The sequence below is a fragment of the Giraffa tippelskirchi genome, chromosome 4, assembly GCF_054371585.1.
Source record: "Giraffa tippelskirchi isolate mGirTip1 chromosome 4, T2T-mGirTip1v1.2.pri, whole genome shotgun sequence".
Classification (NCBI taxonomy): Eukaryota; Metazoa; Chordata; class Mammalia; order Artiodactyla; family Giraffidae; genus Giraffa; species Giraffa tippelskirchi.
Genome location: NC_137278.1, coordinates 143,974,458 through 144,000,421, shown reverse-complemented (window position 1 = coordinate 144,000,421; position 25,964 = coordinate 143,974,458). Strand labels below are relative to the sequence as shown.

At 36.9% G+C, this 25,964-nt stretch overlaps 1 protein-coding gene, 2 long non-coding RNA genes and 1 other non-coding gene across 7 annotated transcripts in view; 1 reads left to right on the top strand and 3 right to left on the bottom strand.

Annotated features, from left to right (window-relative positions):
• The window catches only part of LOC145545369 (uncharacterized), an 82,089-nt gene extending 81,270 nt beyond the window's left edge, over positions 1-819 (bottom strand). The window contains exon 1 of the long non-coding RNA XR_014082027.1: positions 731-819. This is a non-coding gene — a long non-coding RNA (uncharacterized LOC145545369). The remainder of the gene's footprint in view (positions 1-730) is intronic.
• Positions 1-25,964, top strand: part of FRS2 (fibroblast growth factor receptor substrate 2) — a 104,921-nt gene that overhangs the window by 71,445 nt on the left and 7,512 nt on the right. The window contains exons 1-4 of one of the 4 annotated variants that reach the window (XM_081589766.1): positions 837-2,221; positions 16,875-16,969; positions 23,618-23,709; positions 25,312-25,498. In XM_081589766.1, the coding sequence (XP_081445892.1) occupies positions 23,644-23,709; positions 25,312-25,498 (253 nt within the window). In that variant the 5' untranslated portion in view covers positions 837-2,221; positions 16,875-16,969; positions 23,618-23,643. Of the gene's footprint in view, positions 1-836; positions 2,222-16,874; positions 16,970-23,617; positions 23,714-25,311; positions 25,499-25,964 lie in introns of those variants that run through there. The other 3 variants (XM_081589768.1, XM_081589765.1, XM_081589767.1) reach the window with 3 other exon arrangements.
• On the bottom strand, positions 5,429-12,132 carry LOC145545370 (uncharacterized). Its single transcript, XR_014082028.1, has 2 exons — positions 11,099-12,132; positions 5,429-6,141 (listed from the first exon to the last, which is right to left on the bottom strand). It is a non-coding gene; the product is annotated as an uncharacterized LOC145545370 (long non-coding RNA).
• Positions 24,029-24,155, bottom strand: LOC145504101 (small nucleolar RNA SNORA25). The gene has a single exon (XR_014052080.1). It is a non-coding gene; the product is annotated as a small nucleolar RNA SNORA25 (small nucleolar RNA).

Sequence of the window (25,964 nt, the reverse complement as noted above, 5' to 3'; positions counted from 1 at the left end):
ATGCATTAAGAGAGCAGACCTGGTATAGGTCATTTATTCATTATATAAGGATTAAAATTCTTGCCTTAGAAACATTCTACCATCTTTTTAGCAGGGTTAATAGTTTCAGAGAATTCAAATTTGGAATTTGCATGCAGAAAATTAAAAATTTTAAGGCTTTAACAAGAATATTTTATGAGACTGATATTCCCTGTAGCTAACTGTTGAATTAACTAAGTTCTTGGTTTGTTTCTTGGGGTGGGGGTTTGGTTTCTTTGTTTGTTTTTTTAAAGAGAATTCAAGGTAGATAACTTCAGCTAGTACTAGTGAAGGAGCATTTTCACTAGTGTGACAGAGGAAAACATCTTAAAAATTCTGACTGTTTCCCATAGAGATTTGTTTCTCCTCATTTGTCTTTTTTTTTAAAAAAGGAGATGTTCTAGCCATTGCTTTCAAATTCTGTTTTATCGTAAGTTGTGCTCAGAGGGAATAGCCCCAGTGACCTTAGCTATAGTTTTGAATACAGCTCTTCAGAATTCTCTTTATCATGGATGATTGATATTTTGAGTTTAAGATCAAGATAAATCTGAAGCAAAAACCCCACCAAACTTTTAGGGAGAGAGTACATATTGTCTTTGTTAAAGCTAGACAGGGACACTAAAAATCCTACATTTGTCGTTCAGTAAAATCTTGATTGATTGATTTTTTTTTTCCCTTAAGTTCCCCATTTGAAGATGGAGAAAATAGTTACCAATAGTCTGCAATACAGGATTGTTCTCTGGACAAATAGTTATCACGGCTCAAAAGAATATTGGGTCTTAGACACTGAAATCCTGTTGTGCATTCTAAGTTGCTTCAGTCGTGTTCCATTCTTTATGACCGCATGGACTGTAGCCCACCAGGCTTCTCTATCAGTGAGATTCCCCAGGCAGGAATGCTGGACTGGGTTGCCATGCCCTCCTCCAGAAATCTTCCTGACCCAGGGATTGAACCCACATCACTTATGTCTCCTGCATTGGCAGCCAGGTTCTTTACCACTAGCGCCATCTGGGAAGCCTCTAAAATCCTGTTGCTTGATTGTAACTATTGTCTGGTATATAGGAAGGCATAAAGAAAAAGATATTTTAAACATCCTTTTGTTAGAGTTAGTTGATAGTCTTCATTGATTGTGTGGTATTTCATTGATTCCAAGGGACATTTTCCAGTTTTATTCACTGAAATTTGGGTGTATTTTACAACCAGTGGCATGCTGTAGTTTAATTGAAACCTTCTCTTTCTTGATGGGATACAAAATATCAATCTTAAAATCAGTTGTGTCTTGGTTTTAATGAAAATGGTATATATCTTCATTGATACTAGAAGTAATAACAGTGATAATACTTGCAGTCACCATCCCTGAAGATCACTTTTTTGGTAACCTCTACTTTCTTAAACATGACCAAGAACTGGAAAGTAAGCAAAACAGTCTTCTGATGCTTATTACAATTGCTGTTAAGAAGCTTGTGAAGTGATGACTATGTTCTTGGACATAAAATGTGTGGTCTCTGAGTAGAGGGCCTTTTTTTGCACCTGTTCCTAATAGGCGTGGGTATCTGATTACAGAGTCTAGGATTTGAAAGAATAAACTTAACAAAGAAATGTGTATACGTGTTTATTAAGTGACAGCTCTAGGACATGCTAACTATCAACTGAGAGTGAGGGTGACCATAAAGAAAGAGTTAAAATCTGTTTTTAAAAAACAACCCCAAACCCAGACAGAAAGCCTGACACACATAAATTGCCCCGATTATAGCTTTAAAGAGGTTCTTTATCAAAATGCAGTCTGTTTGATTCCACTGGCACTTCCCTTTAAGGGACAGATGTTATTTTATTTTGATTGTTGTTTAAACATTTAAACAACATTTGTTGTTGATTAAAATTTCCCCTCTTATGGCTGAATGAGATTGTCAGAATATATTTTGCTCCAAAGATATTGAAAACTTTTTGTGATACTCACCTCTCAGACTTCCAAAATAGGATTTGATTCTGCTATCCTGATGGTCTCTGTCCATGTTGCTGAATAACGTCAGAGTACCATTTTTAGATCCTGTAGGCTAAAGACTGGGCATAGGTTATAGGAAGGTGTTAGGAAAGAACAAGCAGAAAAATGTAGAGAACACACTGTCGTCCTGAAGTATTTCTAGAAGTTCTCACTGGGAAGTTGTGCATGTCCAACTGCATTTTTGTTTGGAATAAATCCAAGGTATGTATCCCGTAAATTCCTGGTATTAGGGGGTCTGTTGGGACACTTCCCTGAGACATGAATTCTGAGCATAACATTGCTTGCTGTGAACACCTTTGGCCTAAGAGTAGATGTTAAGCTCTGTGTATTGGCAGGTTTCCAGAATTTACTAATTAGGTATTGCCTACTTAGATTCATTCTCCTGGCAATCTTTCTTGCCACTGTTTTTCACACTCTGCCCTAACCTGTTCCGTATGTCGTCTGCCTTTGGGCTCTGCTTAGACATTTGTAGCTTTTCTTTCTGAAGGAGCCTTTAATAAGGGATTGGTTTGTATATTCTTTAGTTAACTATTTATTGTTAATTATAAAAGCAGTTCACACACTATAGAATACACACTCTTCATATGTGTGTGAGAAAAAATACTTTTCATCTTACTACCTAGTGAGCCAGTGTTAACATTTTAATGTCTTTTAGTCTGGTCTTTTTTTCCCTAGGTTTATGCATTTTATTTAGGAATGATGGAGAGAAAAGTAAGCGTTAAGTGTTATTTTTTAAAATGAGAATCCTCTCAAACTTGCTACTGGGCATACAAGGTGATTTTTGAAATAAAGCTTTTTTTTTGGAACAATTTTAGAATCACAGAAAAGTTGCAAAGATAGTACAGTGGTTCTCATATATCCTTTACTCAGTTTTCCCTAATGTTAATCTTATATAACTTGGGTACACTTGTCAAAACTAAGCAATTAACACTGGTATAATACTATAAACTACAGACTTTATTTGGATTTTTTCCAGTTTTTCTACTAATGTCCTTCTCTGTTCTAAGATTCAATCCAGAACACCATATTGCATTTTAAAAGAATGATTTTATCTTTTTTATTTTTTAAGACATTGCTTTAAAAGTGTAAAATAAGTTATCAAGCCTGTTTCCTTAGATAATTTGGACTGAGACAGACACGGAAAGTCATGAGTGACCTATTCATGAAGCAGTTTGTTTTAAGGTTTTTGTTTTTTTTGAGTTGCTTGGCATTTGGTTTAACGTATTTTGAGCAAATTGAATATGTGTGTATGCTTTACATACACACAATCAATATTTAGATTTTTAATAAGTCTAGTAACTAGTATGATAATCACCTGAGTTTGAAAATACAGGTTTATGGTATATTTCTCTTATATACCTGTGTATTCAGTTTTGAAAACTATCTTTTTATTTACTTTTCTGTTATTCTTCATTAATATTTATTTAGTTCTAGGTAAAGCATATTATATAAAAATTGAAGATGCCTAGAGATTTTCTTGTATGTCTTGTAGTGTTACGTTGATATTTGTGAAAGTGAAAGTCACTCAGTCGTGTCTGACCCTTTGTTACCCCATGGACTCTACAGTCCATGGAATTCTCCAGGCCAGAATACTGGAGTGGGTAGCAGTTCCCTTCTCCAGGGGATCTTCCCAACCCAGGGGTCGAATCCAAGTCTCTCACATTGCAGATGGATTCTTTACCGTCTGAGCCACCAGTTTGGATTGATATTGAATAATTTATATATTTCTTTAACACGAAATTGAAGTATAAGTGGTTTGTGTTTAATGTTTTGCTGTTTTAAAGAATAAGCCATAAAGCCAAATGCTTTTAAAGAACTATTAGTTGTGTCATAGTAGGGAAAAGATTATAAAGTTCATATTTGGACTTTACCTCTTATTGTTGGTCAGTTTAGTAAAACCTTCTAAGTTAAATAGTTATTATACTAGCGTTCAGTCCCTGCTAGGGGGCTAGTATCTACTACTAAATTTATAAACTAGAAGTTTCTTATAAGGATCAAGCAGTCATTGGTTAATTTGACACAGTTGTAAGAATTGATATATAGAAATAATCACTGAGTTGAAGAACACCAACACAGCATTCTGATATAAACACAGAAAATTGAATGTACCATCTCCATGAGATCTGATATATGTAATCATCCCAGTTTTCAGAGTTATGATAAATACTTTCTGGAGAACGCCTATACTTTTTTTTGCTGCTGCCTTTCAATCATGTGTATTCTTTCTGTGGTACAGTCTGTGTATTTTTAGTGCAGAGAGCTACGTGATCTGTCGAACAGATTTTGCACCCCTTGATGTTGCTGGACAACAGTGTTTGATTTTCTGGTACATATTTTTGTATTACAACAGAGGACTTAAACTAAGACTTTCTTTGGGAGTTCCTGAGGCTGATAATAATTTTCCTGTGATTGAAGGTGCTCGGATTGTTGCCATTGGAACTGATTACAGTATTGGATTAGCTAAGGCAGAGTGTGACTCATGTACTGGGTTTGCACATCTGTAGGTGTGCAATTTGCTTTTGTTTTACTAACCTGCACATCTTAGGGCAGAGATTATGGGCACCTAGATTTAATTGTGTAAATTTCATCACCACTGTTTTTGAGTTTAAGTATGTTCCAAGATTATAGATGATTCCAGGATTGAATTATGACTGGTGTTATTAAAGGTAGAGGTTGTGTTTTGTATCTTAAGCCATTTTAGTACTTTTTTCTCAGTATTTGGTAAACACACAGACATACACACAAATTCTTGACTGATAGTAATATGGATGGTAGATAAAGATATACATACAGATTCTTGGATTTCTATCCTAAATCCAAATGCATGATTGAAAGTGATTTTGTCAAATTCAATGTGTTAAAGTGGATAACATTTTCCAGAAATGAAATGGGGAGAATCTGATGTTGAGGTCATGATCTTACAGTGACACTCATTGCAGGTCTGGATACTGTTGGAAGTATGTTTATGTTTAAAGATAGATGCTGTGACTTACTGGTTAGACCTCAGGCATTATAGTAGAACACCATTAATTTTATTCTTAGGAATTAGATATTCTCACTGTATTTTTCTAGACTTTCTTCTATAGGAAAGTATTTTGGTCGAACATTAGTGGCATCTGTAAGGTTGTAAGGGAAAATGTGAATTGTCCTCAGCAGTACAAACTGGCACTTCATGAAATGGCATGAGCCCACCTTCCTGACTGTCTCCTATTATTTTCCAGTGCATACCCTACATTCCAACTAAAAGGAGCTATATGCTTTTGGAGGCTGTCATGTTCTTTTAGGTTTCTGTGCTTTATTAGGTTGGTGCAAACGTAACTGCGGTTTCGGACCATGAATTTTAAATCATTATAACTAGGCTCAAACACATCTTTATTAATCAAAATAGGAACCATTACAGTCAACACATTTTTGTCAATGAGAAATGAGTTTATTTATTCCTGTAGTGTAAAAATCCGTGTTTCGGGATTCGGCAAACTCTTGGAAAACATTTTCTGCATCCTGTTTATTGTGGAAGCATTTTCCCTGCAAGAGTTGTTAAGATGCTTAAAGAAATGGTTGTCCGTTGGCAGGAGAGGTCAGATGAATAATGGTAGATGAGGCAAAACTTGGAGGCCCAATTCGTTCAACTTTTGAAGTGCTGGTTGTGTGATGTGTGATTGGGTGTTGTCGTGAAGAATTGGGCCCTTTCAGTTGACCAATGCCGGCTGCAGGCATTGCAGTTTTTACTTTAAAATGACGATTATTATTATTTTTTGATTTCTGGTCAGCTCACGAGACACTCACTTACTGAGCTTTTTCACCTTTCCAATTTGCTTCAAATGCCAGATGACTATAGAATGATCAACATTGAGTTCTTCAGCAACTTCTCGTTTAGTTGTAAGAGGATCAACTTTGATAATGGCTCTCAATTGGTGGTTGTCAACTTCCGATGGCCGGCCACTATGCTTGTCTCCTTTGCAAAACTTCTTGGACCACCACTGTGCTGTATGTTTGTTAGCAGTTCCTGAGCCAAATGCATTGTTGATGTTGCAAGTTGTCCGCAGTGCTTTACAACCCATTCTGAACTCGAATAACAAAATCCCTTGAATTTGCTTTTTGTTTAATATCATTTCCATAGTCTAAAATAAATATAAAATAAATAGCATGTGATAAGTTACTAACAACAAAACATAAAGTGAGAAATGCACATTAGAATGATGTGTACCATAATCACATTTATTTAAAATGTATTCTAATAGCAACTGGCAAATTTCAGCAGTGCAAAACTGCAGTTACTTTTTACTAACCTAATAGTATGCAGTCTTCTTAATTTGGATTGCCCTTGCCCTAGCAAATGCCCATCTCTCTTTTGGGACTTGACTTAGTGGCTCCATGATCACTTCTGCCTTTCCTTCTGCTCTGAGTTAAATGTTCACATGGCACTGTTGCATGGATATGTAGCTCTACCCTGTATTGCTTTCCTTGTCTGCCTCCCTCACTAAATAGTAAATTTCTTAGAATCAGGGAATGTGTATATCATCTTTATTTCTTTAACATTTAACTCAGTGCCTGGCAAAGAGAATTGGTGCTCAGAAAATACTTGTTTGATGCTTTATTGTATAGATGGAAAAATGAACTCATTTTTATTGATAGCAGTTTACAATCATTTTTATTTACTAAGTAACTTTTTGTTAGCTTAATTAAAAAACTATGTCTAAAAGAAATAAATGTTACTTTATTAATATTTTAGATTTATCCTTAGGAAAATAAATCTCTGGCTGTTCAAATATGTATAGGCATGTACTTCATCTTTTTTGATAATCCTGGTTTTACTTGTCTCTTACAGAGAAGACTAAAATGAGAGGAATCTGGTTTAAGTTGCAATACAAGGAATTTAGATTAAACATAAGAAGTTTCCAGAAAATAAAGTACACCAGATATTGAAGTGATTTTTAAGTAATGCAGTTGACTTTTTTGAGAGTTAAAAAAGGGAGTGGTTCACCAATATTTCCCTTAATAGAATAAAAAACCTGAAGAAAATTTAGAGTTATGCAGATACACCATATTCATGGATAGATGCTTAAAAATACTTGAGTACTTTTTTGTTTTACTGTGTACATATGTATTTTAAAATTTCAGCTAACCAAGGAAACTGTGTTGCATGTATCCTTACTTTTTACAGAATGGCTCTGGTTTAGTGACTAGCAGAATGTACTGAGAATTTCCTTCCTTAACTTTTTTTTTTTTTAATTTCTCCTCATTAGAGTAATGTAAATTTAAAAAAGATCCTTAGCAATGTTAAGAATAAACAGACAACTAAGGTATATCAGTACAGGAAAAAAGAGGGACTTCCCTGGTGGTCCAGTGGCAAAGTCTTCGTGCTCCCAAATGCAGGGAGCCCAGGTTCAACTAGAACCCGCATGTGACAAGTAAAAGATCCTGCATGCTGCAACCAGGACCCAGCACAGCCAAATAATTAAATAAATATAAAAATAAATAAATAAAAATGAAAACAAGAAAAGACCTACCCAGTAGTTTAAAAACAATCAACCAGACCACTGACACAAAGAATACGGTTTTTGAATGCTGTTCTCTTGATTGTCTTAATGTAATTATCAATAAATATGGCAGTTAGCTGTGCCCAAAATATAGTTATATTGTTATGCTTCTAACTGTAGATATTCTGTCATGGCTGTATTTGTACATAACTAGTGTAGTAAAAGCCAAGTTCACCCTCCATGCTAGTGAACCTAGAGAGCAAATATATCTTCCTGAGCAACAAATGTATAATCATGCTAATGAATACAGTTCAGTGTTCTCTTTGCCTGTCATTCTGCAAGAATTTATATTGAAATCATTTAAGACAGCTTTACTAAAGATATTACTGTAACTTTTGTTACGAGGATGGTGCTTAAATTCTGGGCTTTTGTGTCTACAGTGCAAAAGGCTCCTTTGTGATACGAGACAGGATTTTACATGTAGCGGTGATATAATAATGACTGTCTTTTTAAACACAGTATATTTTTCTAAATGTCTTTATAGCCAGAATTTATTTGGTTTTCATAATAACTTTGTGAAATAGGTGTCCTAATCTTATGAATAAGAAATTTTAGGCATAGAAATTTTGACTGAGTGCCAAAGGCGTACAATAATAAATTATTGTTATTATTTGAGAAGCTATCATTTACTACATGCCTAGTATATGCTGAGCTCTATTTTAAGCTATTTACATATATTAATTAGAACCTGGACTTTGTAGTCAGATCTGGATTTAATTCTGGCCTTTCCTCTTATCAGTTGTTAACCTTGGCAAAGCTACCTAGCCTCTTCAAGCCTTGGTTTCTTTATTTGCTTCATAGAAAAATGGCAGTGCCTACCTCACAGGGTGGTCCTATGGATTGAGATAATCCAAGTGAATCTATGTCTGGTATAAAGTAGAGACTTTAAAACCAGTTTATTTAAAAAGCATGTTAGTTGATTGTATTTAGTGTAGCTTTTAGCTCTTTGATAATTTTTCTGGTAAAATCATTGTATTTCCCTTGAGTATAAACTCACAGTTGATTATGTATGTGTGTGTGTGTTCTATAAAAAAAATCCATGTTACAAGATTATAGCTCTATATAGTGGCTATACTACTTCTTCCTGCTCACTACCTCCCAATCACCTTTCAGTTCTAAGCCTTCTGCTAGTCAGAAGAAACCAAAGAAGATATCTGTGGCATTCATGTTCCAAAGTCAAAGGCAAGATACCCTCTGTCCACTCAGTGTGTTCATTCCAGGAGTACCGTGTTATATCACTTGTTTGGAACTCAGAATGTATTTTTTTTACAGGAAATATCCTTTTAAATGGACTTTCCAGGTGGCGCTTGTGGTAAAGAACCCGCCTGCCAATGCAGGAGACGTAGAGACATGGGTTCAATCTCTGAGTCGGAAAGATCCCCTGGAGGAGGGCATGGCAACCACTCCAGTATTCTTGCCTGGAGAATTCAATGGACAGAGGAGACTGGCGGGCCATAGTAGTCCGTAGGGTCAAGAAGGGCTGGACACGACTGGAGCAACTTAGCACAGCACACAGCACAGCACACCCTTTTAAATGAGGCACAAAAGTCATTTAATTCCTGTTACAACTGATATGCTGTATATTTGCACTGAAAAGCAGTAAAAAAGCAAGCAAAAAAGTCACAATATTTGGCACTGCTAATAAAGTAATTTAAAACAGTGAAGCTAAATAATATTGATCCCCAAGAAGAGCCCTACAGAGGATTCTGGGAAGCTGGAGTAGGAAGCATCAGGAATCTGTCTTCCCACCTAGATAGCAGAATCTGAAGTAACTGATTTGAAACTATGGAACTATTGAAGGCTTGTGCTGCCAGGAAAGGGCTCAGATGTAAAATTGTAGCCATCCTCTTTTGCCACCTTTATGCAGCTTTCACACAGCTTTTGGAGACAGAGTAGGCAAAAAGTACCCTCTTCTCCAAATATCAGCAATCTGTAACTGGGTCAGAGATTGCTGCTTCTAGTCACAGAGATGTAGACAAAGATGAGCATCTATTGTTGTTGCACATACCTCATTGTTGCAAGTCCCTCCCCCACCTACTAAAGTGATATCCAGAAAATTTAAAGGACTGGCACTCATAAAAGATCCAGCAATCCCATTCCTGGGCATATATCCAGAGAAAACTACTTCAAAAAGATATATGCACCCCAATGTTCATAGCAGCACTGTTTACTATAACAAAGATGTTATAGTAAACACAAGCAGCCTAAATGTCCATTGACAGATGAATGGATAAAGAAGATGTCGTATGTATATATACAGTGGAATACTGTTCATCCATAAAAAGAATGAAATAATGCCATTTGCAGCATCATGAAATTCTGGAGCTGAAAAGTACAGTAACTAAGATGAAAAATTTAGTACAAAAATTCAAAGGCAGATGTGAGCAGGCAGAACAAAGAATCAGCAGACAAAGATTTAAGATTCCCAAGGAAAACATTGGAAAAAAACAAACAGCCTGAGGGACCTGTGGGACACTGTCAGACCGACCAATGTACATTCTGTGGAAGTCCTAAAAAGAAAGGAGCAGAGAGAACATTTGAAGAAATAATGGTTGAAAACGTCCCAAAGTTTATAAAAGACATGAACATAAACATCCAAGGAGCTCATTGCACTCCAAGAAAGATTAAGTCAAAGAGACATAGAACAAGACACATTATAGTCAACCTTCCAAAAGACAAAGGCCAGAAATCTTGAAAACAGCAGGATGAAGACTTAATTGTCACATACTACAAGGGATTCTCAGTAAGATTAGTAGCAGATAGCTCATCAGAAACTGTGGAGGCCAGACGGGAGTAGGCTGATATATTCAGAGTGCCAAAAGAAAAAAAAGTCTACCCATCAAAAATCCTGTTATCTAGCAAAACTGTCCTTCAAAAGTGAGTGAGAAATTAGGATATTCCCAAGTAAACAAAAGCTGAAGGAGTTCATTACCTCTAGACCTGCTTTGCAAGAAATGCACAAGGAAGTTCTGCAAGGTGAAACAAAATGACTCTAGACAGCAAGTTGAAGTTGTCAGGAGAAATAGAGATCTCAATGAAGGTAAATACAGAGGGAATTATAAAAGCTACTTCTATTGTAACAAAGATTTATAACCATACTTTTTATTTTCTACATGATTTAGAGATTAATACATTTAAAGGAAAAAATTATTAGCCTAAAAGCTCATATTGTTTTATCTTTGGTTTGTAATTATTTTCTATGTAATTTAAGAGATTAATGCATTTAATTATTAGTTTACATTTTGGGGCACATGGTATATAAAGATGTAATTTTGTGACATCAGTACTGAAAGGAGTGGGGATTGAGTTGTAATGGAGTAGAGTTTTTGTGTGTTATTGAAGTTAAGCTGCTGTAAATTCAAGTAGAACTGTTATACCTTTAATGTGTTAAATGTACTCCCCATGGTCACCACAAAGAAAATAGCCATAGAATATACACAGAAGGAACTGAGAAAGGCATTTAAACATTTTACTACAGCTTAACACAAAGAAGCTTAAAGCATATAGAAAGCAAACAGTAATATGATAGAAGTAATACCTGGCAGTTCAGCAGTAAAGAATCCAGCTGCCAGTCCAGGAGCCACGAGTTTGATCCCTGGGTTGGGTAGATCCCCTGGAAAAGAAAATGGTAACCCACTCTATATTCTTGCCTAGGAAATCCCATGGACAGAGGAGTGTGACAGGCTACGGTCCATGGGGTCGCAAAAGAGTCGTGGACATGACTTAGTGACTAAACAGCAGCAATAACAAAGCTCTCCTTATCAGTGTTAAAAGACAGATTGGCAGAATAGATAAAAACATGATCCAACTATATGCTGTCTATAAGAGACTCGTGAGATTCAGTGACAAAAAATTGCAAAAATGGAAAAGATATTACATGCAATTAGTAACCAAAAGAAGGGCAGGTGTGGATGTACTAATATGAAACAAACTAGACTTTAAGTTTTAAAAAGTTAAAAGAGATGAATATATTATATAGTGATAAAATGTTCAATAGGGCAAGAATACATGGAACATTTTCCAGGGTAGACTGTGATGTTAGGCCACAAATTAAGTCTCAAAAGATTTTCAAAGATAAATATCATACAAAGTATCATCTTCAGTTAGAAGAGGATGAAGTTAGAAATCAATGACAGAAAGAAAACTGGAAATTCACAAAATTGTGGGAATTAAACAATGTACTTTTAAACAACAAATCAAAGAAGAAATCACAAAGGAAATTAGAAAATACTTAGAGGCAAAAGAAGATGAAAACATAATACGCCAACACTTAAGGACACAATGGAAGCAGTGCTAAGAGGGATTTGGGTAGTTATAAATGCTTATGTTAAAATATAAAAAGATCTATAGCTTTATAGCTTAAGGAAATAGAAAAAGAGCAAACTGAAACCAAAACTAGCAGAAGAAAGGAAATAATAAAGAGTAAAGGAGAGAGAAATGTGATAGAGAATAGAAAAACAAAGTCTGTGAACCAAAAGTTTGGTTTTTTAAAACATCAACAAAATAGACAAGTTTTTGTCTGGATGGGCTAAGAAAAAAGGAGGAAAGACTCAGATTACTAAAACCAGAAGTGAAACTGATGACATCACTGTCAATTATACTGAAATAAAAAGGATTATGACAGTAATATGAACAATTGTATGCCAACAAATTGAAGAAACTAGATGAACAGGACAAATTCCTAGAAATACAAAACCTACCAAGGCTAAATCACAAAGAAATAGAAAAATCTGAATAGACCTATAATGTAAGGAGATTGAATCAGTAATAATAAAAAAAATCTCTTGCGTAGAAAAGCCCTGGCTCCACCAGTGAAGTCTACCAGTTAAAGAACTACTGTCTGTCCTCAAACTTTTCCAAAATATTGAAAAGGAGAGAACACTGTGCAATTCATTCTGTGAGGCCAGTGTTAACCTGATAACAATTCCAGATGAAGATATTACAAGAAAACTACAGGTCAGTATCTCTTGTAAACATTGAGAAATCTCCAACAAGATGCTAGGAAACTAAATTCAGTCACATAATAAAAGGATTGTATACCATGTCAAAGTGGGATTTATTCTTGGAATGCAAGGATGGTACAACATAATGCACTACATTAACGGAATGAAGGAAAAAAAATATCTCAATTAATGCAAAGAAAGCACTTGACAAAATTCAGCACCTTTTCATATAAAAGCATTAAAAAAACTAGGAATAGAAGGAAACCACCTCAACATAATGAAAGCTATATATGAAAAATCCACAGCAGACATCATTCTCAATAGTAAAAGACTGAAAGCTTTTCCCTCAAGATCAGGAACTAAGCAATGATGCCCACTCTCATAACTTTTATTTAACATAGTATTGGAAGTTCTAGCCAGAGCAAAGTCATCCAAGTTGAGAGAAAAGAAGTAAAACAATCTCTGTTTGCAGGTGAGATGATCTTGTATGTGGAAAACCCTAAGGATTCCACACAAAGAGTACTTTCAGAACTAATGAATTCAGGGTACAAAGTCAACATGTAAACATTAGTTGCATTTCTATACATTTGCAGTGAATAATCTGAAAAAGAAATTACAAAAACAGTTCTTTTTACAGTGGCATCAAAAGAAATAGGATACTCAGGAATTAACCAAGGAGGTAAAACACACAAAACTACAGAATACTGCTTACAGAGGACATAAAAACACATCCCATATTCATGGATTAGAGGACAAAATATTGTTAAAACATCAGTCCTATCCAAAGAGATTTACAGATTCAGTGCAATCCCTGTCAAAATGCCAATGATTTTTCCCCCCAAAATAGGAAAGCCTATCCTGAAATTCATATGGAATCTTGGAACCCTGTATAGCCAAAACAATCTTAAAACTGGATGACTCATACTTCTTGATTTCTAAACTTATTACAAAGCCACATAGTAAAAAGAGTGTGGTACTGGCATAAATACAGACATAGACCAGTGGAATAGAATAGAAAACCCAGAAATAAACCCTCCTACGTCTGGTCAAATAAGTTTTGAAAAGCGTACTAAGACCATTCAGTGGGGAAACGAGTCTTCAACAAATGCTTCTGGGACAATTGAATAGCCACATGCAAAAGAATGAACTTGGACCTTTACCTAACACCATATACAAACATTAAGTCAAACTGGATCAAAGACCTAAATGTAAGACATAAAACAATGAGATTCTTAGAAGACAACATACGGCAAAAGCTTCATGACGTTGGTTTCGACAGTGCTTTCCTGAATATGACACCAAAAGCATGGGCACCAAAGCAAAAGTAGACAAACTGGACTTAATGAGAAATAAATTTGTTACCTCAAACAATATATGACAGAGTGAAAAAGACAACCCAAAGAATGTGAGAAAATATTTGCAAATCATATATTTTATAAGGGGTTAATATCCTGAATATATAGAGAACTTATACTAAAAGTCAACAAAAAGAACAGACAGCCTGATTAAAAAATGGTTAAAGGACTTGAATAGACATTTCTCTAAAGATATACTGTGGAGAGCAGTATGTAAGTTTCTCAAAAAATTAAAATAGAAATACTGTATGATCCAGCAGTACCACTTCTGGGTATGTATCCAAAATAATTGAAAGCAGGGTCTTGAAGAGATATTTGTGCATCCATGTTCATAGCACCATTATTCACAATAGCCAGATGGTAGATAAATGTCCATCGATGGATGAATTAGCAAGTTTTTATTCAGTGAAATATTAGTCAGTCTTTGAAAGGAATTCTGGGCAGAAGATCTAGACAGACATTTCTCCAAAGAAGACATAAAGATGACCAAGAGGCATGTGAAAAGATGTTCAGTATTGCTCATTATTAAAGAAATGCAAATCAGAACTACAGTGAGATATCACTTCACACAAGCCAGAATGGCTGTCATCAAAAAATCCACAAACAATGCATGCTAGAGGTTGTGGGGGGAGGGGAACCCTCCTACACTGTTGGTAGGAATGTAAATTGGTGCAGATACTATGGAGAACAGTATGGAGGTTCCTTAAACTAAAAATAGAACTGCCATGTGACCTAGCAGTCCCACTACTGGACACATACCATGAGAAAAGAATTCAAAAAGACACATGCATCCCAGTGTTCATTGCAGCACTATTAACAATAGCCAGGACATAGAAGCAACCTAAATGTGCATCGACAGAGCAGTGGATGAAGATTGGTAAAACAGAATGAAATGATGCCATTTGCAGCAACATGGGTGGACCTTGAGATTGTCGTACTGAGTGAAGTAAGACAGAGAACGAGAAATATTCTTTGACATCCCTGATATGTGTGATCCAAAAAGAAATGATATAAATGAACTTAGTTACAAAACAGAAACAGACTCACAGACTTAGAGAATAAACTTACAGCTGCTGGGAGGAAGGGATAGTTAAGGAGTTTGGAATGGACTTGTACACCCTGCTGTATTTAAAATGGGTAACCAATAAGGAGATACTGTATAGCACAAAGTACTCTGATTAGTGGTATGTGGCAGCCTGGATGGGAGTGGAGTTTAGGGGAGCAAGAATGCATGTATATGTATAGCTGAGTCCTTTTTCAGTTTACGTGAAACTATCATAGCATTGTTAATCGGCTATACCTCAACACAAAATAAAAAGTTTAAAAAAAAAAAAAAAGGAAAAAAACTCTGACAGGTATTACAGCATGGATGAACCGTGAAGACATTATGCTAAGTGAGACAAGGCAGGCACAAAAAAGATAATACTGTACAATCTCATGTCATGCCAATGGATATAAGTTTGAGCAAACCCTGGAGATATGAAGGACAGGTAAAGCCTGGCGTGCTGCACTCCGTGGGCTCACAAAGAGTCGGACACGACTGAGCGACTGAACTGAACTGTACAATCTTACTTATACGCAGTGTTTAGTCAGACTCATGAAAACAGAAGGTAGATTGGTGGTTGCTAGTGTTTGGGTGGAGGGGAAATGAGTTGTTTTTTAATGGCTGTAAAGTTTCAGAGTTCTTGAGATTGGTTGTACAGTATTGAATATATATTTAACACTACTAAACTGTACCCTTAAAAATGGGTAAGATGGTAAATTTTATGTTATGTGTATTTTCCCAAAATTTTAAAAATTAGAAATAAAAGAAAAAAGATCTGAAGGTGAGAATATAAATTTTCCAGAGTTTCTCATAGAGGATTTTTAATATTATCAAGAGCTTTATAGATTTGCACACTGGTTCTTTTGTATGTTTAACTTCATTTTAGAACTTACAGCTTTTCCTTGATACTGGGATATATCTCTTAATCATGCTTACTATGAATAAACTCTTTTCAGGTTAGGGGTTGCAGGATGCTTATGAGTGGATCAAATAAAAAGAAGAGAGATTTTTTTTTCTTAGTTAATTGGCTAAAATCTCTTAAAAGAGAGAGCTGGACAAACATCACATAAGAGGAACGATTTATGGTAGAATTAGCTGGACAGTTTTATAAGCTAGAGGTAAAGCATGATGTATGTTAAACTTCTGGAGGGGGAAAAAAACTGCTAAGGAAAAGGTAGTTGGTTGCAGCCCACCCTAATGTGGGGTGTAGCAGCAGCTCACAAGTGAGCAAACTCCTAGCTGAGCCACTAATTTTATGTATAGGTTAGAAGTCCAGCATGAAAAATTTTGTTTGTGTGTGGGTTCATGGTTTTGGAAATGTTCGTTTTGGGTATTAGTCATACTTGTTAATATATAGATTAAAATGAGGCTTTGTAAAACCCCTAACATAATGCCTAGTATAGTATAGCTATTCAGTAAATGCTAGTGCTCGTTTGAATTTGATTTTTTTTTATGTGTTGTAAAAAGTGAATAAATTAACCAGAAATTTTTCAAAAGTATATTGTAATCTCTTGAAACTCTAGATTGTAATTTATTGCTATAATTTATGTCATTATCCCGAGGCTCTGTGGCGTGCTTGTTGATACTATTTTCTGATGACTGACACTTCTGATTTTATTCTGGGGGCTCTTGTGGATTAGGAAGATACAGAGCGTGGATTCTAGAGGCAACTCTGGGAGGAGGAGTGACAGTGAGGTTTAAGAGATGTGACTGGAGATGGAGAATTAGCCTGCCATTGGCTAAAATGGGCTTTTAAAGCTACTGCATTTTTACTGTTCTTTCGAAAAGGCTGTGTTAATTGGTACCATGTAGACATTATATTAATTTTTAAAATACTACATTTTAATAAAAATTTAGACTTTTTGGTTTGTTAAAATAGATTTACTGAACTAACAGTGCTGCCAGAAGTCTCATAAGAAAAACTGTCTTTAAAAAAATAACAAATTCTTGACTTTTTCTTGTTAATTCTAGGTTAAGTCAGCAAACAAAGAAAACATGGTGTTTTGAAGTATGATTAAACTCCTGATGCTGCAGCAGAGGCTAAAAATATTAATGGCCAGATCTAGGTAAGTTGAAGTTTACTTGTTAAAAAATCATTAAGTCCACAAATTGTATTTTTTTAAACTGGAGATTTTAATAATGGTATTTTGAATGCAATTATTTTGCCTCCTGATACCACTTTGGGTTTCTCTGGTAGCTCAGATGGTAAAGAATCAGCCTACAATGCAGGCGACCTGGGTTCAGTCCCTGGGTCAAAAAGATCCCCAGGAGAAAAGAATGGTAATTCACTCCAGTTCTTCCCTGGAGAATCCCATGGGCAGAGGAGCCTGGTGGGCTACAGTCCATGGGCTCGCAAAGAGTCAGACACAACTGAGTGATTAAAAAACTACCTTGTTACCTCCCAGACCTCAAAATAAGGACAATTGACTTTAAGAAGATAGTGTTTACTAATTTAAATGTCTGACACAGTTGCTGCAATGCTAGTCTTCCCAAACAGAGGCTACCTTTAGAGGGAGTACAGTACATCTATTTGTGTTTTTGTGGAGTTATAAACTTGAATGAGTTTACGAGATCATGTGGTTTCTCATCAAGTGTTTACAGTATTCATGCATATTAGTAGGTCTTAGGTAACTCAGATTGTCTCCAAGTATTAATCTGATTGTCATAGATGTAGAATATCTAGTGTCTTGTTTTTACCCCTACCTGGGAGTTTGTGCTTCAGGAGGAGGAGTTAGAGACGTAGGTGAAAACTCTGCATTAAAAAAAGTCTCCTTCTGTGTTGGAAGATTGACCAGAATGGCCTGTCCAGCTGTTTCACACTCTCACTCATACTAAGCCTATTTTTTAACCATACTGAGGCCTCCTGTTCCTTTTTGCCTCCCTCTATTTTCTCCTGTTTCATCAGCCCTCTTCTTTCTTTGCTTCTTTCCTGAGCAGACCTGTTGGCCCATCACTTCAAACCTCTATATTGCCAGTATCCTTTCATTTCTTTGTCGTCTTGCCCTCTGACCCAGGTCAGTTGAACTGTCTACCCTCTGGACTGCTGAGTACAGCTAGAAAAATAATATAATCTTACTCTCCAGCTTCTGCTCAATCTCAGCATAGCCTGCTTAGTAATCCTGCTGCCTTTCTTGCGTAGCTCCTCAGTGAAAAATCCTACCATTCTCCTCAAGTCCCTCATTCTGCAAACTTGCCTTCTATTTTACAAAAGGAATGTAAGATGATGTGTATTATCTGTTTCAGCTTCTCTGATATGTTCCATTCATCTTTCTTTTCTGCCCTCTCTCCTCAGAGGGCTTCCTTGGTGGCTCAGCTGGTAAAGAATCCGCCAGCAATGCGGGAGACCTGGGTTCAGTCCCTGAGTTGGGAAGATCCCCTGGAGGAGGGAACGGCTACCCACTCCAGTATTCTGGCCTGGAGAATTCCATGGACTGCATAGTCCGTGGGGTCACCAAGAGTTGGACACAACTGAGTGACTTTCACATCTACTCAGAGCACAAGCCATTCCTTCTCCTCTGGGCACGCTTTCAGGTCTGGGTCCCAGAACTCAGCTCTAGTTTTGTCTCTCTGCTTGTCCTGATCCCTCCTCTGGCTGTCTCTTTTCTTTGGTTTTTCCTATATTCTTTAAACTTTACTGACAGACTGATTACAAATCTGCATAAACCTGTGTCATCTGAAAACAATAAATAACTCAAGAAATGTATTTTCTTTTGAAACCATGTCCAACCATACCCTGTCACTTGAGGCTTTCCTTTCTCACTGTGTTCTTAAAAGACCCTTTTCTATTCTCTGGAGGACTACTCCTCATCCTCCATTTGCTCACTGCCTAATGGCTTCTGCTTCTACCTAATACTCCATCATGGAGAGGACCCTCCTTCTTGACACTTTCTTTTCTTAGTTTGTACCATTCTGATTGTTTTTCTTCTCCTTCACTTGTTTTTCTCTAGTATTTACACATTCGTGTTCCCCAGAATTTCAGCTTCCCCAGACTGCTCTTTATCCTGTTTTTGAGCAGGATCTTCTGATACCATGTGTCCCAATATTTTACCTCTTCCTTCAAGCCCATTCTGATGTACTTAACTCTATTACATGTCTCCATTTGGTTGTTCTCTGGGAATCATAGTTTAACATGTCTAAAACTGAACTAACCACCATCACTTCCTCTTGAAGACCTGAAAAGATTTTTCCTATTTCAGATAATGGAACCAGCACCCTTCATCTGCACTGAAAACTGCCTCTTACTTCCTGTATACCTAGCTGGACACTCAATGCTGCTGACTTGATTTCCTAAATATTTTAAAATTCATCATTTTCATCTTTCCTACTGTTGCTGCTCCAGTTTTAAGTCTTTGGCAATCCAGTTTTCAATAGTCTCTAACTGGCTTTCCCTTCCTCTGAGCTAAACTCTCACTTAAAATGTTACCTTGCAGATGAAGGTATCTAAAATGAAGTCCTGACCACTTCACTTTCTGCTTAAAATACTTAAGTGGCTTTCTATCTTGTGTAGGATGAAATTCGTTCTCTTCGCAATGGCATACAAGGATTTCGTGTCACACGTTAGGCTTTTCTTTAGTTGTTTTTGCACTGAACTGAAACACTCAATGTGGATAGAGTCCCCAAGTAGATTGTACCACCATTCATACATCCCTGACAGAATCAGAGGTGCTGCCTGAACAGGTAGCCTATGAAGATGTCAAGTGGAAGAATGGTTTTTCTACTCATTTTGAGAAATAGTTGAAAACTATTCATTTGAGACTTTTTTATTCAAGCAAAAGCTACACTGTAGTAATCATTTAGCTCTTTGTATTCTTGAGAAGTTAGTGGTGAGTATGGATAAGCAATTTCAAGAAGACTTTTGTTTTTTTGTTTCTGTCATCTCTCTGCTTTAAAATTTTTTGAAAAATATTCTTTTGGCCTCCTCCTAATTTATTAAACACTAATTTTTTTTTTTTTTTTCCGTTGTGCTGTCTGGCATGTGGGATCTTTGTTCTCTAACTAAGGATTGAACCCATGCCCCCTGCAGTGGGAGTATGACTGCCAGGGAAGTCCCAAACACTTAATGATTTGATTTTTAAAAATTAAACTTTTATGAAATAATTATCTGCTGTGTCAAACAGTATGCTTAGTACCCTAGAAAATTCAGAAGACAAGGTTCCTCTCTTCATGGAGATCACCATGAAGTGGCCAGTGAGACAGCTAACATTACAGTAGAATATGATAAGTGCCATGATGGAGTCATGTCCATCTGACTGCAGGGGCATTGGAGGCAGTGAGCTTCAAGTTAGTTAGTTGGCATCCCAGACCCCTAGGTTGTTGTTCAGGATGTATAGTTTGGCTCCCCCCTAGGTTGTTGTTCAGGATGTATAGTTTGGCTCCTGCCTGTATTTCAGCCTACCCTGCACTCTAGTTGTACTGGATCCCTCACTTTCCCCTGAGTGTAGCACCACTTTTCATGACCTTTATCTTTACATCTACTTTTTTATCTAGTGCCTGTTTCTGTGTTTTGCCTAGCACACTGTTTCTGCTCACCTTTTAAAGTAACAGCTCAAATGCTGCTTCCTTCCCTTCCTAATCCAGAAAGTTAGTTGCTTCTTTCTGTGTCCACAGAACTCTTCTTATAATCTAATATAAGGTTTATCATAATGCATTATCTGTTGACAGCTCTGTCTTTCCCTTTAGACTCATGACTCTTGAGAGGTACACGATTGACTGTCATCTTTACACCATGATACTTAGCTGGCATATTAGTTACAAGATACCAAATATGAGTCTCTTTTTTTTTCCCTTTATGTAACAAGATTTTTTATTTATTACATCATCACACATTTTCCGGAGAAGGCAATGGCACCCCACTCCAGTACTCTTGCCTGGAAAATCCCATGGACAGAGGAGCCTGGTGGGCTGCAGTCCATGGGGTCGCTAAGAGTCGGACACGACTGAGCGACTTCACTTTCACTTTTCCCTTTCATGCACTGGAGAAGGAAATGGCAACCCACTCCAGTGTTCTTGCCTGGAGAATCCCAGGGATGGCGGAGCCTGGTGGGCTGCCGTCTGTAGGGTCACACAGAGTCGGACACGACTGAAGCAACTTAGCAGCAGCACACATTTTCCCTATATAAATTTATTTACATTTTTAATTGAATTATAGTTGATTTACAATGTTGTGTTAGTTTGTGGTGTACAGCAAAGTGACTCAGTTTATATATATGTAAACATTATATAAATATTATTTATTTATATATATATTCTTTTTCAGGTTCTCTTCCTTATTATAGGTTATTACAAGATAATGAATATAGTTCTGTTCTATACAGTAGGACCTTGTTATTGTTGTTTTATCTATTTTATATATAATAATTTGTATCTGCTAATTCCAAACCTCCTCTAATTTATCCCTCTCTCCACCCCCTTTGCCCTTTGGTAACCATAGGTTTGTTTTCTATGTATGTGAGCCTATTTCTATTTTGTAAAAAGTTCATTTGTGTCACATTTTAGTTTCCACATATAAGTGATATGTCATGTGTTATTTATCTTTCTCTGTTTGACTTACTTCACTTAGTAAGTAAGTGATCTCTAGGTCCATCCATGTTGCTGCAATGGCCAGATTTCATTCTTTTTTATGGCTGAGTAGGGCTTCCCTTGTAGCTCAGTCGGTAAAGAATCTGCCTGAAGTGCAGAAGACCTAGGTTCGATCCCTGGGTTGGGAAGATCCCCTGGAGAAGGAAATGGCAACACACTCCAGTATCCTTGCCTGGAAAATCTCATGGACAGAGGAGCCTGGTGGGCTGCAGTCCATGGGGTCGCAAAGGATCGGGCACGACTGAGCGACTAACACCTACTTACTTAGTATTCCATTGTACAATGGGGGAGACCTGGGTTTGATTTCTGGGTTGGGAACATTCCCTGGAGAAGGGAACGGCTACCCACTCAAGTATTCTGGCCTGGAGAATTCCATGGATTATATAGTCCTTGGGGTTGCAAAGAGTCGGAGCTGACTGAGCGACTTTCACTTTAAGGTGTATATACCACATCTTGATCCATTTATCATTAAATGGACATTAAGCATGCTTCCATGTCCTGGCTGTTGCAAATAGTGCTGTTATGATTATTGGGGTGCATGTATCTTTTCAAATTGGAGTTTTCTCTAGATATTTTTGCCCAGGAGTAGGATTGCTGGATCATATGGCAATTGTATTTTTCATTTTTTTTTAAAGAACTTCCATACTGTTTTTCCTAGTGGCTGCCCTATCTTACATTCCCACCAACAGGGTAGTTGGATTCCCTTTTCTCCACATCTTCTTTATTTTTTTAGACTTTTTAATGATGGCCATTCTGACCAGTGTGAGGACACCACAAAATATGAATCTTAACTTTACTATTTTATTTATCATTTCTTTTGGTTTATACAGTAGTATACTTTTTTTTTTAATCTGTTTAATCCTTATACCTGCCAACATTCTTTATCTTCCTTTAGTGCGGTTCATTTAGCTTACAAGAGACTTGGAGCGTCTACTGTGTGCTAGTTATTATGTAAGGCACAGGGAAAGCAGGAATGAATAAATTCCATCCTTACTGGAAAGGAGCTCAAAGTGGAGGGAAGAAGATAGATAAGTAAACAGTCCATCACAATTTCTACTAAGTAAACAGTGTGAAAGAGGCTGTGATACTGGGAAGCTCAGGGTGCTTTGGGGATACATAAGGAATATAACTTGCCCAGTTGATTGGAGTCAGAAAAGGCTTCCTGAAGGCACTGTCTTCTGAGTTGAATCTTGAGGAAGGAGCAGCATGGAAAGGTGTGAGGAAATAAGATGCTCTAGGGAAACTGTTTGGTATGACTGGGTGGGGCTTGAAGCAGAAAGGAGTGAGAGGTTAGACTGGATTTGTAGACAAGGACCATAATGTTAAGGACTTTTTGAGCTTTTGCATTTTTTTTCCTGAAGGTAGTAAAGATCTGCTGAAGACAGACAAGCTTTAATCAGATTTGTATTTTTAATGTTTAGTAACTTCTTATGCTTCCTTCCCTTCCCCTTTTTTCAAATACTTTCACATCCATTCTGATTCTTTCCCTTGTTTTAAGTGAAGTTTCCTTTGTTCACTTGGAGTGTTCTTGAACACTTAACATAACTATAACCACTTATCTCTTACCCTCTGTGGGAAAAGATTTGATAGACACACTTAGAGTTTTGACTCTGTGTTAGTTTGAATTTTGAGATGTCTTTCCCTCTTATTCCAGATTTGTTTTTGTGTCTTATTAATCAGTTTTGTTTGGAGGGATCCATAAAGAATACTACAGTGCATAGTATGAATCAAAATACTTGCCAAGCCAGAAGTCTATCATCCTTTTGGAAATTTATTAATGAAGATAGACATGCAATCCTAGTAAGCCATAAAGGGTTAATTCCATGAATGACTTAAGTATAATAGTGTTATGTATGAAACCTTAAATTGGTTTCTTTTAGATAGTTTTAAAATAGGCAGACGTTTGCAAACTAAATTTGAGGCTTCTGTGAAGTTTGCCTCACAAAACTATTCTTGTTGATGCTGAATAAAATTCTCCAGCTAGTTGTGTGAAGTCTAGCTCTAACCATTTACCTTCCTGGGCTTATTTTTCCTCATTAAAATAATACAGGGCTAATGTTAGGTGATTTCTAGAGTCTTTTTCTGTTTTGTGATTTGTATATCTAATAATTTTTTGCAAATTATCTTTCATGTAGTGCTCACATGGTCTTCTGAAGAAGCCATGGGTAGCTGTTGTAGCTGTCCAGATAAAGACACTGTCCCAGATAACCATCGGAACAAGTTTAAGGTCAGTAAAAACTGGATGAGTTGTAGCTCTTGCTGCCTACCTGGATGCTTTTCTTTTACTTCACTTAACACATCTTATTTCCTCACTGGTGTCTTCAGACTCTCTTTATTTTCCTTTTTGTTCATTCTGCCTTTTCTTGTTTTAACCAACAAGGACAACATTTTTTACTGACAGTGTGAAATCCTTTTTTCCTTTGGTCTTCCATATCCAATTAGAACAACACAATTCTGATAACACTCTCCTTTTTTTTCCCCCAACTTGGAAGACATTTACATTTATTACCTTCCTATATCATCAGTCATGGATATGAGTGGCTAAATCTTATATCTCCGTCAGGAAAACACAGCACTATTGAGTGACTGTTACACCCTCTGGAGAACTCAATCTTTGGTCACAGTGATAAGAGCCCCTGGATTTGGTCCCATCAGCCCTCTTTGAAATGACCTGATAATATTGTCTTTAAAACGCCATTTTATAGGTGCCTCTTCACTCCTGTCACTAGTTCCCAGTCATTGTTTAATGCCTGGATAATTTCGTAACTGAACTCTACCTCCAGTCACCTCTGTGATCCATCCTGCAGTTGACATCAGATTTATCTTCCTCTTTCATTATTCTGAAACTTGAGTGGTGTTCTGTTACTTAGACACTGAGTGCTCCATTCCTTACTCATCCACAGCCATTAATGCCTCTCATATTCTGATCTCAGTCTGCTATAAATCAGCCTCTGGATCACACAAACCTCAGTGTAAATCACAACCCTCTTGCTTCATAGCTTTGTGACCTTTGACAAGTTACATTGTCACCAAGTCTTTGTTCATTTGTATGCGATGGAGACAATAGTATTACCTGCAGTTTAGGATTGGTATTCAATGACAAAATACAAGTAAAGCACTTTGCCCAACCCAGGAGTATAGTAAATTCTCCCTAAGTGTTATCTGTTCTTTAAAGTCTCTGGCCATTTTCTGAAACTCAGCAGTGCAAGGCCTTCCCTGACAAGAACTCAGTGCCAGTCCTATCTTGATCTCTCTGAAATGTACCTTGTCTCTGCTATAGCACTGTATCTTCAGGGTGCGCCCCTTAAGTCCTGACCAACCAAGTCACCCTCTTTATTTCCTTCTTGCTTGGGAAATCCCATGGACAGAGGAGCTTGGTGGGCTATTAATACTATCCATGGGGCTGCAAAGAGTTAGACACAACTTAGTGACTGAGCATGCATGCATGCAAACTTATTTATACCCATAACCTAGCTAAAGTCCCTTCTCTTCATATGTGAAGGCTTCTCCAGCAACCCTTGGCTACAGTTCCTGCATTTTGCAGTGTCTGTTGTACTCATTTGTTAGGTTAGTTAAGCATTTACAGTTCTGTGATATCGACTTTGTCTTTGTGTATCTTACCTCCTCAGTGGGAATGTGAGTTCTTTGGGGATATGAACCAGGTATTGCCCTGCTACATAATCCATGCCATACAAAAACATTGGTTGTTGAATGAAATAACAATAACTGAACCAATCAGCAATAGTACATTTTCCTGAAATTAGTGAAATATGTGCATGACTGTTGAGAGGGAGCATTAAGTTAGCACTAATTAAACTTTTTTTTTTAGGTCATTAATGTGGATGATGATGGAAATGAGTTAGGTTCTGGCATAATGGAACTTACAGACACAGAACTAATTTTATACACTCGCAAACGTGACTCGGTAAAATGGCACTACCTCTGCCTCCGACGCTATGGTTATGATTCGAATCTCTTTTCTTTTGAAAGTGGTCGAAGGTGTCAAACTGGACAAGGTAGGTAGAGCCTTTACTTTTTTCTCCAAACATCATCATATTTGACTATCATTCTGTAATTCAATTATTTTATATATGTTTAAATTACTGTTTTACTTTTATCCTGAATGAAAAAAAAAATCCTCAAATAAGTGCATTATTTAAAAAGGAGATACAGTACACTATGTATTCACTTATCAAGCATTTATTAAGCATGTTTTCTATGTCTAGAATTTTGGTTCATATTAACTTTAAGATTTGAAGTAAGTAAATGAATTAGTCCCAGTAAATTGCCTCTGTCTTTACTGTTATAGGGCTTCCCTGGTGGCTCAGACAGTAAAGAATCTGCCCGCAATGTGGGAGACCTGAGTTCAATCCCTGGGTTGGGAAGATCCCCTGGAGAAGGGTATGGCAGCCCACTCCAGTATTCTTGCCTGGAAAATCCCATGGACAAAGGAGCCTGACAGGCTACAGTCCGTGGGGCCCT